The sequence below is a fragment of the Balaenoptera musculus genome, chromosome 10, assembly GCF_009873245.2.
Source record: "Balaenoptera musculus isolate JJ_BM4_2016_0621 chromosome 10, mBalMus1.pri.v3, whole genome shotgun sequence".
Classification (NCBI taxonomy): Eukaryota; Metazoa; Chordata; class Mammalia; order Artiodactyla; family Balaenopteridae; genus Balaenoptera; species Balaenoptera musculus.
This window is the reverse complement of record NC_045794.1, coordinates 79,102,846-79,120,699: the sequence shown is the minus strand read 5'-3', so window position 1 is coordinate 79,120,699 and position 17,854 is coordinate 79,102,846. Positions and strand designations below refer to the sequence as shown.

The 17,854-nt window shown below is 35.0% G+C and overlaps 1 protein-coding gene across 2 annotated transcripts in view; it reads left to right on the top strand.

Moving 5' to 3' along the window:
• NTN4 (netrin 4) overlaps nucleotides 1-12,993 on the top strand; it is a 110,702-nt gene extending 97,709 nt beyond the window's left edge. The window contains exons 8-10 of one of the 2 annotated variants that reach the window (XM_036867214.1): nucleotides 3,223-3,291; nucleotides 6,094-6,264; nucleotides 11,559-12,993. In XM_036867214.1, coding sequence (XP_036723109.1) covers nucleotides 3,223-3,291; nucleotides 6,094-6,264; nucleotides 11,559-11,695 — 377 coding nt within the window. In that variant the 3' untranslated portion in view covers nucleotides 11,696-12,993. The remainder of the gene's footprint in view (nucleotides 1-3,222; nucleotides 3,292-6,093; nucleotides 6,265-11,558) is intronic. The other variant, XM_036867212.1, reaches the window with a different exon arrangement.
• The last annotated feature ends 4,861 nt before the right edge of the window (nucleotides 12,994-17,854 follow it).

The following is a 17,854-nucleotide window of genomic DNA, read 5'->3' as shown; positions in this document are numbered from 1 at the left end:
TCTTCTTCCAAATTTCTTTTAAGAAAACACATCTGGGCTGAAGCCTAATCAAAAAAAGATTTATTCAAAAGCAAATTTTAATGTCTGATTTCTTAACATATGAAAAGGGAGTACTGGAAAGCAGCCAAGGAAAGGTCTTCAAGTAACAGACTTATTCATGTTCTTTTTATTAAATTTGTTTTTCTTTTTTCTTTTTTCTTTTCTTATACAATTTTTAAAGGTTACTTTCCATTTACAGTTATTAGTATATTCACTATAAATATTCACTATATTCCCCATGTTGTACAATACATCCTTGAGCCTATTTTATACCCAATAGTTTGTACCTCCCACTCCCCCACCCCAATATTGTCCCTCCCTACTCATGTTCTTATAGGCTCAAGGACTAAAGAGAAGAGCATTATGTTGAGGAGTAAGATATGCATGGTAGTTACCATACTCTCTTGCTTTGGTGGAATCATCAAAGGCCGTGGGCTGTCCACTCAGGTTGCTACAATTTCTGAATGAGCAATCCTCTGCTTTGTTTAGATGATAAGCAATATTATTTAACAAATCACAACAGCTCATTTTAAGCATCTTTATCTTTATTTAATTCCACTGTGATTTTCTACGTGCAGATCTCGTTCTGGTTTCTCAAGAAACTTTAGCTAGAGCCAGTATGTCAATATTTTCCATTTTCCATATCTACCTACCCAATCTCACCAGAATGACACTCTCATTTCCACTTGTATGTCTGTCAGCATCTCTAATTCATTATATTCTCCTCGTACTAGACCTCTGTTGTTTTTTGCCTGACCAGATCCATTTCCCCTTCTTTCTTGCTATTTCTGTGGTAGCTCAACCCAGTTTTTCTTTGGGGAACCACTCTTCTGCCATTTAATACAGTCTTAGAGAGGCCAATCAGATGTTCTGTCCCTAGAATTTAAATCTTGAGATGAAAGTGACAAATTCTGAAAATGATTAAAGTTCATGATTCCAATGGCAAAGCCATAAAGAGACTGCCCAATAGATCTCTGGAGCTCTCTTGTTTCTTGTCCTTTCAGAGTTCTGGTTCTTCGGCTTTTTCTCCATTCTATGAGCTACTCAATAAACTTTCAATAATTAAATTAGACTATTGATTACTACAAAAAAAAAAAAACTTAATACACTCCTAAAATGCTCTCCTTCTCCTAACTTCCCTATTTCTGTTAGTGAAACTACAATCCTCTCTGTCACCTTGGCTGAAAATTTCAAGTACATTTTTATGTTTCCTCATAAAATTGGATGCTTGTCCTCATCCAATCCAGTGACAGGATTTGTAGACCTGTAGACCCTAACTCTGCAGCATCCCTTGATATTTCTTCCTATCTACACCCATGGCCACCTCTCAGACCCACATCCCATCTGCCTTAGAAAGACAGTACAATGGAAAGATCGGGGGCTTCAGATTCTCCCCAACCCAGGCTTAAAATCTGGCTTTTCTACTTGTTAGCTATACGCTGCCTTGAACAAGCTAATTAACCTCTCTGAGCCTTTCTTTTTTCATTTGTTAATAGTACCTCTCTCATAACCTTATTGTAAATATTAAATAAGATCATATGGATAAAATTCCTTATAAACTTTATGGCTTATAGTTGGTACTCAATTTAGTTACTGTTGTGTGTTACCAATTTTACTAGTTTCTAACTGGTCCCTGCCTTCATTTTTTCTCCATTCCAATAGTTTTGATATGGTAATGCCAGATTAATTTTCATATATATATTTTTAAATTCATGTAACTTCTTTAAGCTGATAGCTTTGAAAATTCCCCTTTATCTAACAAATTAAATTCAGGCCCTAACTGCATATCAATCAAGGTCCTCCATGATACCTTCTATTATTCTCAACTCAATCTGTACCCAGGATAAACAGAACAACTGGTTCTTCCATGAACACTCTCTCCCCTTTCTCTCTTACATTTCTTTGCTCATCCTTTTATCTCTGTATTCCTGTCAAATTTCTATTTGTTAGAATCTTAGATGAGTAAATAAATGTAAAAGACTTAAAATAGTGTCTGGCATGTAGTAAGTGCTCCCCAGCAAATGTTACCTGCTGTTATGCCACTCAGTGCCTATAAAATGCAATGTGTGAGGGTAGGAGGGGAGGGGTTAGGGAAGAGGTAGAATTATACCTAATTGTTAAATCAGTAAGAATGAAAATCCTGGGGAATTTCCTGGTGGTCCAGTGGTTAGGACTCTGCTCTCACTGCCGAGGGCCCGCGTTTGATCCCTGGCCAGGGAACTAAAATCCCACAAGCTGAGCGGCATGGCCAAAAAAAAAAAAAAGAATGAAAATCCTATCCATTCTGGGCTTTAAGAATATAAAGATGAATAATAAGACATAACCATCGTCCTCAAGGATCACAGTCTAGAGAGGGAACAGGTACATAAATAAGTATAAGAATGCTATTATAGACTATGTACAAAGGCATTTTGAAAGTCTTCCAAAGATTTCTTCTGGCAAATCTTTCATACATAAAAATTGTAATACACAATTTTAACTGTTGGGAGAAAATAACCTAGTTATTCTTCAAAGTCCACTTCAAATCGTTCTTCAGCCATGAAGCCTTTTTCCATCTTCCCAAACATGTGGCCTTCCCATCCAAGCATATTGTACCTGACCTAGAACACTTATTACTGTTTACACACTTACTTTATTCACCTTACTGAATTATAAGCCTTAAGGCAAGAATTGTATCTTGCTCATCTTTATATACTCTGAAGTATGTAGCATCATGTCCTGCACATGATAGGTGCTTAATAAATATTTTAAAAATTGGATAGCATTACCTTCAAAGGATTTCTCAATGATTTGATTTGATTTGATTTTTATTGTGGTGAACATTAATTGTAAGAAAACAGTTGTCTTTCCTATAGGTTAACCATTCAGTTGTTCCATTCCATTAGCATGGAATATTAATCCAGACTATATTTAGCATAACATCAATTACAAGTATTAAAATATATCATTGTTTCTACATTTCTATATTTCTCTTAGGTCAATACTTTATTGGATGATAACTAATTCAAAAAATGACTCTATTTCTTTTGAGTGACTTTTCATGGTTTCTTATGGATTATATCGTATGAATCACTCAAGCCTTAAAGAGTTATGCCACTTGGATTTACTTGCGATTGTTTTTTGTTTTGTTTTTTTTTACTTTTTTTCTAAATAACTAACAGCATTTTCATTTACTTTCTGTAGGTAAATGTGAGTGTAAGGAACAGGTGTTAAGAAACTCCAAGGCATTCTGTGGAATGAAATATTCATACGGTGAGTTTGAAGTGCTTGAATGCTTCTAAGGATCTATTCAAACTAAGTACGAAGAGTTTTTAAGGAAATGGGTGGCCTGGTTTATGACATTCACAGTAAATCAAAGCACTAGTCTTATATAATAATAGTAAACATAGTAGTCTGGCCTTGACCTAGATTTTCCTAATAGAGATGGTGTTGCATGTAATGGTGAGAGCAGGAGGCTTTTAGAGCAAAAGCAGGGTTATCCTGCTATGTGGAAAAGAGGCAAAGAAGAAAAAGAAAAAAATCTTGACACGTAATCCTTTCTTATAAATGCTTCTTGTATTAGTAATCTAAAAGGGAAGCCTCTAGCCACTTAAATGATTTCTCAGCCAGTTTATCCTGTAGTACTACTAGGCAGAAATCAGTTTAAAGCAGTATATTTCACAGTGATTAAAAGCTCAGGTTTGGGCTCAGACCTACATGGGTTTTATTTGTGGTTTGTTGGGTGGGTAACTTAACGTCTCCAGACTTCCTCATCTGTAAAATAGGGATGACGCCACCTTCCCCATGAAATGAGATTTTTGAAAAGCACACAGCACATTACCTTGCACATACTAGATGCTCAGTCAGTGTTAGGGAGGAGGAAGGGGAAATATAGTGGGGAGGCCTTGAGACGAGCTCTCTGCCTGAGTCTCTTCCCTGCCCTCTCAGTATACTCTAGACTCCTCTACCTTTCAAATGCCAGGAAAATACAGTGTATGGACAAAGGAAAATGCCATTGCCCTAAGTAAAAACTGTTACTATCTTCAAATTCTAAATGGCTTTATGTTTATTATTAAGTATATTAAAGATGCCTTATCTTGCCAACATATCATTGACTAGTGTCTGAATCTTTTTATTATTCCATAATGTATACAGCATTATTTATTATTTATGCATTACAATGAAGAGAAAATTTTAAGTCATGATTTCTGAAACAAAACGTTTAGGTTCTTGATAACATTGTATTTAATCTCATAAAAGATAAAAACATAAATGTTAAAAACCTCAAAGATCTTATCTAAAATTATGTGCATATTTCCCTCCTTTCACCTGCCAACTTAGTTAAATAATAGAAGCAAACTTTTGAAATGCATAGTGCCCAGTAAAGAAAAGTCAGTTTAGAGGGAAAGGTATTTACTATTAAAAGCAAAAAAACATGACAATTTAGTCCAAAGTCATTCAGTTCAATAGAAATATCAACTGGTTTTCATTATCACATAGATTCAGTAGCTCTATGACTGAATTTACAAATAACCACATTGGTATCTTTTAATACAACTGTATTATTTTCTGCTTAAGAGAACTTGAATGCTTTTAATGATGTCATAAAGTATCTTGGTCTTATTAAGTGCAATATAACTATAGACTTGGGGAAAAATGGTCTCCCCCTCCCCATTCTCTGACTTAATAGAAAAAATACTCGATTCATTTTGTTTATTCTTTTAGCAAATATTTATTGAGTTATAATAGTGAGTCGATAAGGTTACTGCTCTCTTTGAGCTTACAGTCTAGTAGAAAAATAATAGTGAACTTTTATTGAGCATTGGCCATGTGCGAGGGGCTACTACAATACGTACCCTTCATGCATTTATCTTACCAGGGTTCTAGTCCAAAGTCTACCTCTAATCAATCAGTCATACACGTTTGAGCAGTTTACTTAATTACTTAAAACTTGCTTTCTCATACATAAAACAAGACTAGATGAGCTCTTAAGAGCCCTTAGACGTCTAAAATTTGGTGAATCTATAATTTGGTGAATTTGGTGAATCTATAAAGAAAACATGGCCGTCTGACAGCCATATTCTCAGGATATGGTACCAGCCAAGATAGGGTTCTTTTATTACACACAATCTTCCATCATCTTCCAAGATATAGATGAGCCAGTAAGAACTCTCCTAATAATACAGAACATTGCATTCAGTGTTCCTTAGGTCTATGTTTTTCCCCACCCCAATTTATCCCATTACTTGATCCCTATCCACATCCATTTCATAGATGGAAGAACATAATAGAATCAGGAGTCATATCGAAAACTGGAGCTCTGCCATCACGTAGGACAGCTTCCTAATCCCAGTCAGCTTGCATTTTACACCAGGGAAGAAAATTAAGTAATCAATAATATTATTTAATCTCTTTAGAATACACAAAATATGTCCTGGCAGTAACATTTTGCTTTTTGTCATAACATTACACAAAGCTAGCTATAAGAGTATAATATAGTCAGAATCTAAATAAAAACCAGGATAACAGTTCTACTTCCTGTGCTCTTTTTTCTATTTAGATTTGATAGCTGAATGTGTTTAAAATTTATTTGCAGTAGGCAAATGGCTGATATTCTCTTAGCATAGTGATATGGACAGAAGTAGCAGTTGAAAAATGTTAAGAAAGAAGAGGATAGTTAATATAGATAAATGAGATGAAGTCAGTGCAAAATCAATGAGCCTAATGATTTTCTTTCTTTTTATTGAGGTGTATACAGTTAATGTACAATATTATATGTTTCAGGTGTACAACTAACGATTTACAATTTTTAAAGGTTATATTCCATTTACAGTTATTATAAAATATTGGCTATATTCCCTGTGTTGTACAATACAATATATTCTTGTAGCTTATCTATTTTATACATAGTAGTTTGTACCTCTTAATCCCTAATGATTTTTAAAGCAAATTTCCACATTATCATCATTGGTTCACTTTTCCATTATACTCTGAAATGCATATTTAAGTTGTTCAAAGTTCAAAGGATAGTATGAAATTCTATGCATTTTGACTTTTGGAATTGTGTTGTTACAGTGCTAAAAATAAAGATTTTATCAGCTCATGATAAAGGATCTCATGCTGAGGTCAATGTGAAGATTAAAAAAGTCTTAAAATCCACCAAATTGAAAATTTTACGAGGAAAACGAACATTATATCCAGAATCATGGACTAACAGAGGCTGCACTTGTCCAATCCTCAACCCTGGTGAGCATTAGTCTCTTCTAGCTTGTTACCTACCGTGTTTCTGCTGATTTGCTGCTTGTCCTACATTCTCTGAACCACAACCTAAATAAACTCAGCAAGAGTATCTCTCCTTTTCACCATCTGATCTAGGGAAAATCCAAATGGAATTCTTTGAACTGACATCAAAAATTTTTTCTCTTTCACATGCTCTATAAAAGTAAAATATTTTAAAATCCAGCAATATAATATTTTCTGTCCTGAAAGAGAAGTCTCAGATTGGTTCCAGGTGTCAGTAGCAAGGAAAGCACTTTCATGAATTTATCTGCCAATAATACTGTATTGGAAAGCTAGGTCCTATTATGATGCCCTGGTTAGAGCTTGCTCCCAAAAGGGAGTTCAAATGCAAAATTCCATCTGTGCAAATACTATCGAATTCATTTTTACTGTTGCATGAGAAGCATCTGTTTCTCCTGGATAGAAAACAACTCTCAAGTTCTCATCATCTTCTTTTTCATTAAATGATCATTTTGGTTTCAAATTAGAAACAGCAAAAATAAACAAACAACAACAAAACTACAGAATCTTAGAGAAACTTGCAGTGGAGGGAAATTTGCACTTTAAAACATTGTGGCAGACATAGAGGCAAGCAGGTAAGCATGGGATTCATACCTGTTCACTCTACAAGTACACTCCTCATACTGTGTCATAAGCTGCTTATTTCTGTCTCCCTCATTAAATTTGAGGATGGGATTTAGATTTTTGACCATACTATCTCCAGGGCCTACCATTAGTACCCAAACAATAGTAACAAAGTACCCACAGAGTAAGTTCTAGTAAAACAAATAATATATTTTTTAATCTTCTGTATTTCCCTGTTTACGAAGTTGCCAGCTGTGTCTTAATGGCACTGCTGAAACAGGTGTGTAATTTGTGTTCTGGATCTAATTCTTTTCAAATTTAAGTCCAGGAAACCACAGTTATGTTAAGAAGTCATTTATGGTCTTTGGTTAATAAATTTGAGAGAAATAGATAACTGAGTGAGAGAAAGAGAAAGAGAGAGAAAAACTATCAATAAAATACTCCCCGCAACCTAAACGATCTACACAGTGATATAAAACTCTTGACTTTTGACTATTGGCTAATCTCTCACACCCTTTTATACCTCTTCATATTTTATTTAAATTAATCTAAATTTTAATAAGGAAAATTTTAAAGACATTTTAAAATAAATATGTTTACAAAGAACAAACGAATTAATCAGAATCTTGGATTTTGAATACCGGAGACTAGGAGTCATCACTTTAAGTTCTGTTTCCCGGGGCTCTTTCTATAAGCACTTTCTACTATCTTGGCAAAAAAAAAAAAAAAAAAGAAAGAAAGAAAGAAAGAAATCCACTCAGTTTTTTAGTAAGACATTATAAACAAAAGCTTTGACAATCTGAGCCACCCTCCAGGAAGTGAACTATACTTCCTAATCAGATTTCTGCCAAATAGAGTAAAAGAATCAACTGAGTTCATCACAATTGAAAACATAAGCACAATTATTCAAAGAATTCTTGAAAACATGTTTATTCACTTTGATGAAAAGACCAGAACCTGCCAAAGCAAAACCAGACACTCTTTCATTTCACTTTGTTTTTCCATTTTACAAGTTCAATAGCTAAGGCCAAAGAAAGCTGATAAGAAAACTCTGAAACTTTAAACGCCAACGTTTCCTTTGCTACTTTTGAAAAGGAGTAATCTAATTGGCATCCCTGCAAATTCATTCATTCCTCCATTCATACATACATACATTTACTCATTCATCAATCATATATTTTAGAATACCAAGACTAGCAGTAAAGTATTATATTTTCTTTCTCTATGGTTACAAAGTAAACTTTGCGCCCTCAAACTTATAGCAAGGTTGGGACTTCCCTTGTGGCGCAGTGGTTAAGAATCCGCCTGCCAATGCAGGGGACACAGGTTTGAGCCCTAGGCCAGGAAGATCCCACATACCGCAGAGCAACTAAGCCCATGTGCCACAACTACTGAGCCTGTGCTCTAGAGCCCGTGAGCCACAACTACTGAGCCTGCGTGGCACAACTACTGCAGCCCGTGTGCCTAGAGCCTGTGCTCCGCAACAAAGAGAAGCCACCACAATGAGAAGCCCGCGCACCGCAACGAAGAGTAGCCCCCGTTCACCGCAACTAGAGAAAGCCCGCGCACAGCAACAATGACCCAACGCAGCCAAAAAATAAAAATAAATAAATAAATAAAAACTTATAGCAAGGTAGATGTCAAAAGCATAGAGATAGGAAAATAAAACGTAAATGCTAATAAGTAATACAACAGGTAACATTGTTTTCCATGCTAACTTTTGGCATGATGCTGTTCCATAATTTATGGATTTATTCAGCATCATTTTTATTAGTTTAATTTATATTTATACTTCAAAGTAATGTCAAACTCCTATAATATTTGTTCTATTTATAGTTTCAAAGTAAATTCATTTAAAATACTAGACTTAGGGCTTCCCTGGTGGCGCAGTGGTTGGGAATCTGCCTGCCAATGCAGGGGACACGGGTTCGAGCCCTGGTCTGGGAAGATCCCACATGCCGCGGAGCATCTAGGCCCGTGAGCCACAACTACTGAGCCTCCACGTCTGGAGCCTGTGCTCCGCAACAAGAGAGGCCGCGATAGTGAGAGGCCCACGCACCGCGATGAAGAGTGGCCCCCGCTTGCCCCAACTAGAGAAAGCCCTCGCACAGAAACGAAGACCCAACACAGCCAAAAATAAATAAATAAATAATAATTTTAAAAACTTCCTTATAAAAAATAATAATAATTTAAAAAATAAAATAAAATACTAGACTTAACACTGAAAGTTTCCTAAAAATTGTTTATCGTATTTTTAAATGAGGATTTTATTATTTTAGAGATGATACAAACAATATCAAGACGATTATGTTTTAACTAGTCTGTTAATTAAATATTGGGATTCTTTTTCATGAAGAAGCTAAGGTTACCCTTTAAAGAATTTAAATACCTTATAATCCATCTTACATATATATATATGTATATATTTTAACAAAAATGAAATCATAAGTATATGCTTCATTCTGCAACCTACTTTATTCACTTATTATCTTTACCTTCAGTTTTAATTTTCATATACTCTAATACTCAGATCATATTCCAATTTCCCAATTGATCCCAAAATGTTCTTTAGACATGGTTTGTCCTTGCCAGTATTCAATCCAGAATCACACATTGTATCTAGTTTTTAAGTCCCTCAAGTATCTTTTATTCATGCAGAGTTTCTTTTTAGTATTGAAGAAATTATTATTGTTGAAGAAACCAGGCCAGGTGTCCTGTAGATTATCCTGCCTTCTATATTTGTCTGGTTGGTTCTTTGTGGTGTCATTTAGCTTGTCTCTCTACTTCCTATATTTCTTGTAATCATAAAGAAAAGCTTGATAGACTCAAGATAAACATTTTGTCTAGAATTCATCATAGATATTGTTGTGTGCTTCATGTTAAATCACATCACAAGATATGTAGTACCTGGATGACCCACCGTCAGGGTTGCTAAACTTGACTCGGGTTGGAGTGATTACAGTCTGATCTCTCCATTGGGTTCCCTTTTGAGACTAGAAAACAATGAGTATGAGTTACTTAGTCACTAAGCAAACATCCAGTTCCCCATTAACTATTCAATTTAATGATTTTATCACCAATTGGCAATCCCTTCCTCAATGAATAATTTCATTAGAATTTGAGAAATGATGTTTTTCTAATTTCACCTAATTCCCTTCATTTATCAATTAACATTATTCTGTAAGAGGACTTCCTCTCCCAAGCTGGGCTATTAGGTTACCATGAAATATAGTTCCTATTATAAAAGCAGGATAAATGCTAAATTCTTTCCTTTAATTTCCAATTTCCAAAGTAAGGAATGGTTTTAACAACTGTCTCAAGATGACAAGTTAATTTTTCTCTGGATTTCTCTTTTTTGAGTATCACTTTGGAATTATGGATTTTTGTTGATTCAGTATGTTAACACACACACAATTATTACATTCTTGGTGCTCAAATTATCACAACTTTGGCGAGTTATAACCCTCTCTTGCTGGTTCCTGTATCCTTTTAAAATGATTCCCATTAACCTTTGAAAGCTTCCTTGCTTTTTTTAGCAGAATAAGAAATCCCATGCTTACCTTGTATCTTCCTGCCCTGGACCTAAAAAAAGCATTTCTTCAAGAAGCCTTGTTTAGTTTTGTTTTGTCTTTAGTGAGACCTGTTATTAGAGACATTATGTTTGTTACAGGTGTTCATTACCACTGGAATGACATTTTTAAAGCCATTTTAGTGCATGAACAAGACTGTATATATTAAACCATGAGTTTAAATTGATATTTTCAATTGAATTTTAACATCTCATGTTTTCCCTTAACTTGAGTTTTAAAGTATATGTCTCTTTATCTTATATAGGAAAGTTTTATTTTATAAATGTAATTACTTATTTGCTCTACCCTATAATATTAAAGAAAATTGTTTCAAAATACTAATATTGATATTACTACAGACATGTACTGAGGGAGATTATCACACTTCTTTTTATTAATGTATAGATAATGAGATTGTCCTTTTGGATTTTTATGTTTGTTAGCCAAAATTTTTACTTGAAGCCTGAAAAGAATTTTGAATTATAAAGTCAGCACTAGTCAAGTCTCATCTTTTTTTTAAGTATGACAAACAAACATTCTATATTCCAAAAACACATCGACTTTATATAGGAGACATGTGTTATTTTGTATAATCCATAGCTCTCTTCCAATACGTTTTCCCAAATGATTGTTTCACTTTTATAAAATCCTCCTTAATATACACTACCATACATAGTGAGTCTCCAAGAAATATTGAACTGTAGCAGCATGTTAAGTACCCACGGAATCCTCACTTCTTCACCATAGAGGGAAAGAGTAAAAATTCAACAATCAGACAGGCCTGAGCTTGAGTCAGGGTGCACTGCTTACTGGGAAACACTGTTTCTCAATCTTGCCAAGCCTCGTTTCCTCATTTGTAAAACAAGGAAAGAAGAAAGATAATACCTACTTCATAGGGTTATTTTCAAGATTAAATGAGATAATACATTTAAAGCACTTAGCGCATAATAAATATTTACTAAGTGTCAGCTATTATTGCCTATGACTCCCTATTTCAACTATGAATTTATAAAACCGTGAACCATGTATATATAAAACTGCTAAAGTCACATCTCTCCCTTCAATAAACTATGATACTACATAGTCCCTAATTTTGTTCTCTTTCAGGTTTGGAGTACCTTGTAGCAGGACATGAGGATGTAAGAACAGGCAAACTAGTCGTGAATATGAAAAGTTTTGTCCAGCACTGGAAACCATCTCTTGGAAGAAAAGTCATGGATATTTTGAAAAGAGAGTGCAAGTAACAGAAAAGGTGTATAGCACATAATGGCAATTCTCTATGTACAAAACACAAACATAATGGAAAGGAGACCTCAAAGATGAAACTGGAATTTTTTTTTAGTGCCAAAATATATAGAAATGTTCCAGTGCATGGCCCTTGTCTACCCCATCTCTTTTGGGCCCATGTTTAAATACAGTTTGTTTCATAAAGTGGAATGAAAAAATCCAATACCGATACCTATTTTCTATGGGACTGATTCTGAAATTCATAACTATTAAGAATATTTTAATAGCAGTAAGATATTTAGCAGTAATCCATTAAGGGCAATGCACCTAACAAGGACTCCTCCCATCTTCAGATATGTTACTTACATTTGTGCTACTTGAAGTAATTAATGAGATTTTAAGGAGTCCCCAACCCTAGTATCAGAAAAGGTGTTTCTTTAAAAGAGCCTTCTCTTGCGTGATGTGTGTGAACTTTGGTCTGTGGGATGTTAAATGGAACCTCTCCACATGTATATAGTATTTCATTGTATAAAGCACTTTACTACCTACCACTTGTGTTGTGAAAGTTTGGAGACTGCCGTTGACAGAAAAAAAAAAAAGAAAAGGGCATGTAAGAAAACCTGCTGAAACAGAAGCACTATCACTACGCGCGGACAAAAAGTGACCACAAAATGGAAGTTGTACTCTTTAAACTTGAACACTTGAGAGTAACTATGTGAAGATGCAACCTGAAAGGAGAATATGTTTGCATGAAGTCTCAGCTTTGGGATAGAGGTTAGATTCCACAGATACCGGCCATGATGAAACTTTTAAAAAAACTGAACAAGAAGAGACTCTAAAATAAGAGAAAGGAGTCATAAGTGTAGAAAATGCTTGGATAAAGAGGAAATGGACTTTAAATTTTAAAAAGCCCATTTATTTGCAATGCACTTGTATACGCTTCACAAATTATTGTAGACACAATTTGTTTTATTTTTGTGTTTAGTATTTAAACCTGAATATGGAAACAGTTTCCTCCTTGTCTTTATTAGCAGTATATGGTCATTCTATTCACTCATTTTTTGACTCAATGTATGTGATAGTTCACCAAATTACAGTTTTTCATTATTATTTCTCTTCTGTACTCATGCATAACCACTATACATATCGTTTCTTCTGTACTTGAATATATAAAACGTGAACCACAGTGCCATAAGATTAACTTCACATACAGAACATATTTTTCCTGAGGTCCTGTGGACTTGCAAAAAATATATATATATTGCTCTGTTAATTTTTTATATTTCATATATGTAATAAAGGAATATGATCTCCTGATTTTTGCCTCATTTCCTGATCAACTCTTTCACTGATGCTAAAGATTATCTTCTCTTAATGAGGGAACTCAAATATAATTCCTTAAATTAAGAAAATCAAATAAGGACCTGGTATTTCTACTCTTATATTCTGGGGTTTGGGGATGGAGTGGAAGCTAATTCAGATGGGTTTACTTTCTGTAGCTGTTGGACGTGAACTTTTTCATCAGATGCATTGCATTTTTTTATATTACATTTACTTTTTAACTAATTTAAAAAGTAATAAAAGTTCACTGTTGAAAATACAGAAAACCATAATGAGAAAAAAAAATGCCTATATTCCAACAATCGTGATAATAGCTGTTAGCAGTTTAGTGTAGATGCTGCTAGACTACTTTCTATGCATATACATACCTCTTATAGAACTGGAATTATACTATACATACTCTTATGAAGTCTGCTTTTATAACCTGTAGCCTATCTCTTAGTTTCTTACCTATTCCTATCTTATCCTGATAGATGGAATGCTATCTAATAGACATCATTTACAAGCAACTTATAAAACATGGTGGTAAGTACCTCATACCAAGAAAAATATTTTGACTATGTCAGATATAGGATTTCCTTAAGTTTCAAAATTGCCAGGTTGCCTTTTTTTCCATTTCACTTTATATAAAATAGCTATTACACATTAAAAAGAAGAATATAAATAATATCTATTTTTAAAAGAGCAGAAAGATGCCCACAATATATTATTCAGTGAAAGAAAATGACAGAACAATACTTACAGTATTAGCTCCCACCCCCAAAACACATTTATAATATATATAGCATCTCAAAAGTTCTGAGAGATAGATTATAGTAGTATTTACCCCTGCAGGGGAAAGAGAATTCTCACCTTTTATTTTGCATATGTCTGCATTGCTTGACTTTCTTTCATTGGTCACGTACTGCTTTTGTAATTTATTTTTTAAACACTTAAAATTTAATCAACTGTTTTTAAAGTATGGTCAAGCAAAATCATAACTGAAAGTTTAATTTAGCTAGTTTACCAAATTGCTGGGGCCCTATATGGTTTTCCAGTCTTTTTGATTAGAATCTTCACTAGGTGCTCTTTCAACACCTTTTTTGGCAACATTCCAAAACACAGGTCACTGTTATAATCATTTTTTAATGTTTTGATTCTCAAATCATTTGCAGCCCTTTCACTGCAGTTTTAATTTCCTATGAGCATTATTGGCTTCCAAAGTGAAAAAAAAAGGAAAGAAAAAGAAAAATAGAAGAAACCTCATGTTCCTCTTTGTAAAAGTAAACAACAAAATGAAATGTGAGCAAGCCGCCCCGTGACCCCACTCCCATTCCATCATTCCATCATTCTGCCACACTTCTGTATACCTTCTCACCCTCGGCATCTTTCAAAATAACCATCACAGTACCAAGGCAACAGAATCACATAAAACTTCCATCTATGGCTTCAGATGAACATGAATACTTCCTTCACGAGCTAGTGGGAAAGTCTCTGCCCCAGAGCTTTATTCTCTGTATTGTTGGCCTTTATTAGCCAGCAGATTAGTTGCATAATCTCCACATACCTATGTGTATAATTTGTCTGAGGTCAACCCAGTCTATGCCTTCTTATTACATCACTTTCCCCATAGAGGAATGTTACTAATATTTGGTATTTGATGCAATGGAAATTCTCAATCACAGGATAATCTTTTAATAGTGAGGTCAAATCTGTAGGGATACGATGGCGAGTCCAAAAAGCAGTGTGCATCTGGCTGTATTAAACAGAGAGCAAGGCCTGTTACGGGTAAACATAGTTCTTTGGGATACTTTGGGTTCTTGCAGAACAAGTCCCTTTCTAAATGATTAGAGACTTATCAACTCTGAAGGGTGGGGAAAAAAACCCTTGAAAATTCCTTGTGCTGGCTGTCCCTTTGCCACTCCTCTGGAATGCCTGAGAACAAGGAGCGCGAACACCGCCTTGGCTGTTCAGAGTTTTGTCAGAGGCCCCAGGACTGAATTGCCTTTGTGTTCATTGTTTCAATGAGAAGCAGTCCCCTAACCTAACTTTATCAAAGAGCCAAATTACTCACGATTTATTTCCCACAGTTTGGAAGGAAAATATTTATGAACAACCTCAAGTTTGCAAGGGAGATTGGTATGATAAAAATGGAATAGAAGCAAAAGGGTGTGTGCCTTGCATGACGGATTTTTTTTAAAAAGTCTCTCAGAGAATGATTTGTCTGAGAATACTTTTTGAAAAATGATGCCCTTGTTCCTGCTTTCCTACACTTGCGCCAAAGGTATTTAAACATTTCTCTACTTTTTGAGCATTACTGACTGTGTTTGAGACCTGCAATATTTTAAATGACAAACTCTCAGCTTTATTATTCGTCAACTCACATAGGGTGAATGACCCAAAAAAGCAGAATACTAGTGAGAGAGAAAGAAATATGCACTGGGCCAAATAGATAGTTCCAGAATTGAGAAGCATGTTCTGTTAAGAGAGAGTTTTAGTAAATGCTGAACACATCTCTAGTTTCTTACTATGTAGTCACAGGTGGGTGGCTGTGTTCCAAAGTGTGATCATTAATAATGAGTCAATTTAGAAATCCAAAGCTCTCCAAGATTTACTGGGGATGATCAAATCATAGTGCACTTATCTGAATAGAGGGGAATGGCAGCCAGGCAGGGAAACTTGCTTCCCAGAAAGAAAAATAACCACTGTCAGCAAATTTTCACAGTGTGAACAACATGGTCCACCCAGAGACTCCCTGGACACCCCCTCCTCAGCCAGGGTACCATCAAGGATTTCCAACTTGGTGAATAAAAAATAAGAAAGATAATATATCAGTAGCAATCAATAATTAAGAAGGCACTTTTCTAAATGTTTTACATGTGTTACTCTTATTTGATCCTCCTAAGCACATGTAAAGGACATGCTATTATTACCTCCATTTCCCAGATAAGGAAACAGAGGCACAGAGAGACTAAATTGTCCAAGGACACTCAGCTAATAATTGTGACACCTGGGTTTGAACCCAAGCATTCTAATTCCCAGAGTCCATATTTCAACCACTAAAAGGGGATCCTAGCATTCAGAAAGGAATTCATGTGAGATGATGCCAACTGCACCATTTTCTCCATTGGCCATTTCATTTATTTATTTATTATTTATTTATTTATTGACGTATAGTTGATTTACAATGTTGTGTTAGTTTCTGATGTACAGCGAAGTGACTCAGTTATACATATATATACATTCTTTTTCATATTCTTTTCCCCTATGGTTTATTAGAGGATATTGAATATAGTTCCCTGTGCTATACAATAAGACCTTGTTGTTTATCCATTCTATGTATAATAGTTTGCATCTGCTAGTCCCATACTCCCAATCCGTCCCTCCCCCGCCCCTCTCCTCCTTGGCAACCACAAGTCTGTTCTCTGTGTCTGTGAGTCTGTTTCTGTTTCATAGATAAGTTCATTTGTGTCATATTTTAGACTCCACATGGCTGTTTCTTTTAGATCATAGTTGAGGGAAGAACACTGAAGGTCAGCATTTCTCCCAGTTTTCCTTCTCTATACTCCAGATTATAATGTATCCCATTGTTCCACCTTGCGATTACATAATTTTCTACTATCTTTCTCATTATTACATTGCCATTAGAGTAAAACTGTTTACCATAATTTATACTAAGATGAAATAATAAGAGTCTATTTTTATCTTTGCTCTTTTCCTCTTGATCTGATTTTCTGAGATCTATTTAGGCATAAGGTCCACTTTTGCATTTATCAGTAATGTCCTTGAATAAGCTACTATACAATTCAACAGCATTTCAATCAGTTCTCTCAGCTCTAAATTTTGCTGTGTAGAGCAATTCTGCTTGCAAGATAAATGAGAAGGAATTACACCAGAAACACACAAGGAAACGGAAAAAAATAGAGAATGTAGGCACTTGTCAACCAAGGAGAGAGAGCAAGAGGCAAGAAAGAAGGGGTAAAGATATAAGAGAATAAAGGAAAGCAACAGCTGGAACAGGAGCCAGGTGATCTGTTCTAGTAAGAATATGCAAAATATTTTAAAGTAGAACATACTCAGTCAACCAATTCTTCCACTGGTTGACTGAAGTATGTTCATAGATACTTCACATAGATATCATGATTTATATGAGATCATTGCAAATATTTATTACAAAATTTTTCCATCCAACTCTTTTGCTATCAGCTATGTTTGAGGAGTCAGAAAAGCTAAAAAAGATAAAGCAACAGAGAAACCTCAGGTGATAGTAATTAGGAAATTAGGAAACCAATTGGTTTTACCATATATTGAAATAGAATTTTAAATTTACCTTTTACAAGGTACATAGTCATCAAAATATTTAATACCAGTAAGCATTGCCTAAGACTCATCTTAATAATGATTATCACTTTTGCCCTTATTAAGTGCCGGATGCTGTGCTAAATTTTATACAACTTTTCTCCTCAGACCTCACTTAACAATCTTGTGAAGTTGGTACTGTTATTAGACAGAAACTGAGGGCCAGAGGGTTACTTGTCCAAGGTCACCAACAAGTAAGCAGCGAAGCTGAGATCTGAACCCTGATTTACCTAGCTTTAGAGCCCATACTTTTAACCCCTATGATCTACTGAAGCCTCCAAACCAATGATTCTCAAATAATGTCCATAAAAATCAACAGACATGTTTGTTAAAGTGCAGAGTCCCAGGCCCCTATCTCACAACATCTGTTTCAGAAGGTCTGGGTGGGGACCCGGGAGGGACAATTTAATAAGCACCAGTGGTGACTCAGATACAGGTGGTCTATAAAAAAGACTTGAGAAACACTGCTCTAGGCACTTTTACAGAACAGTCTCAAC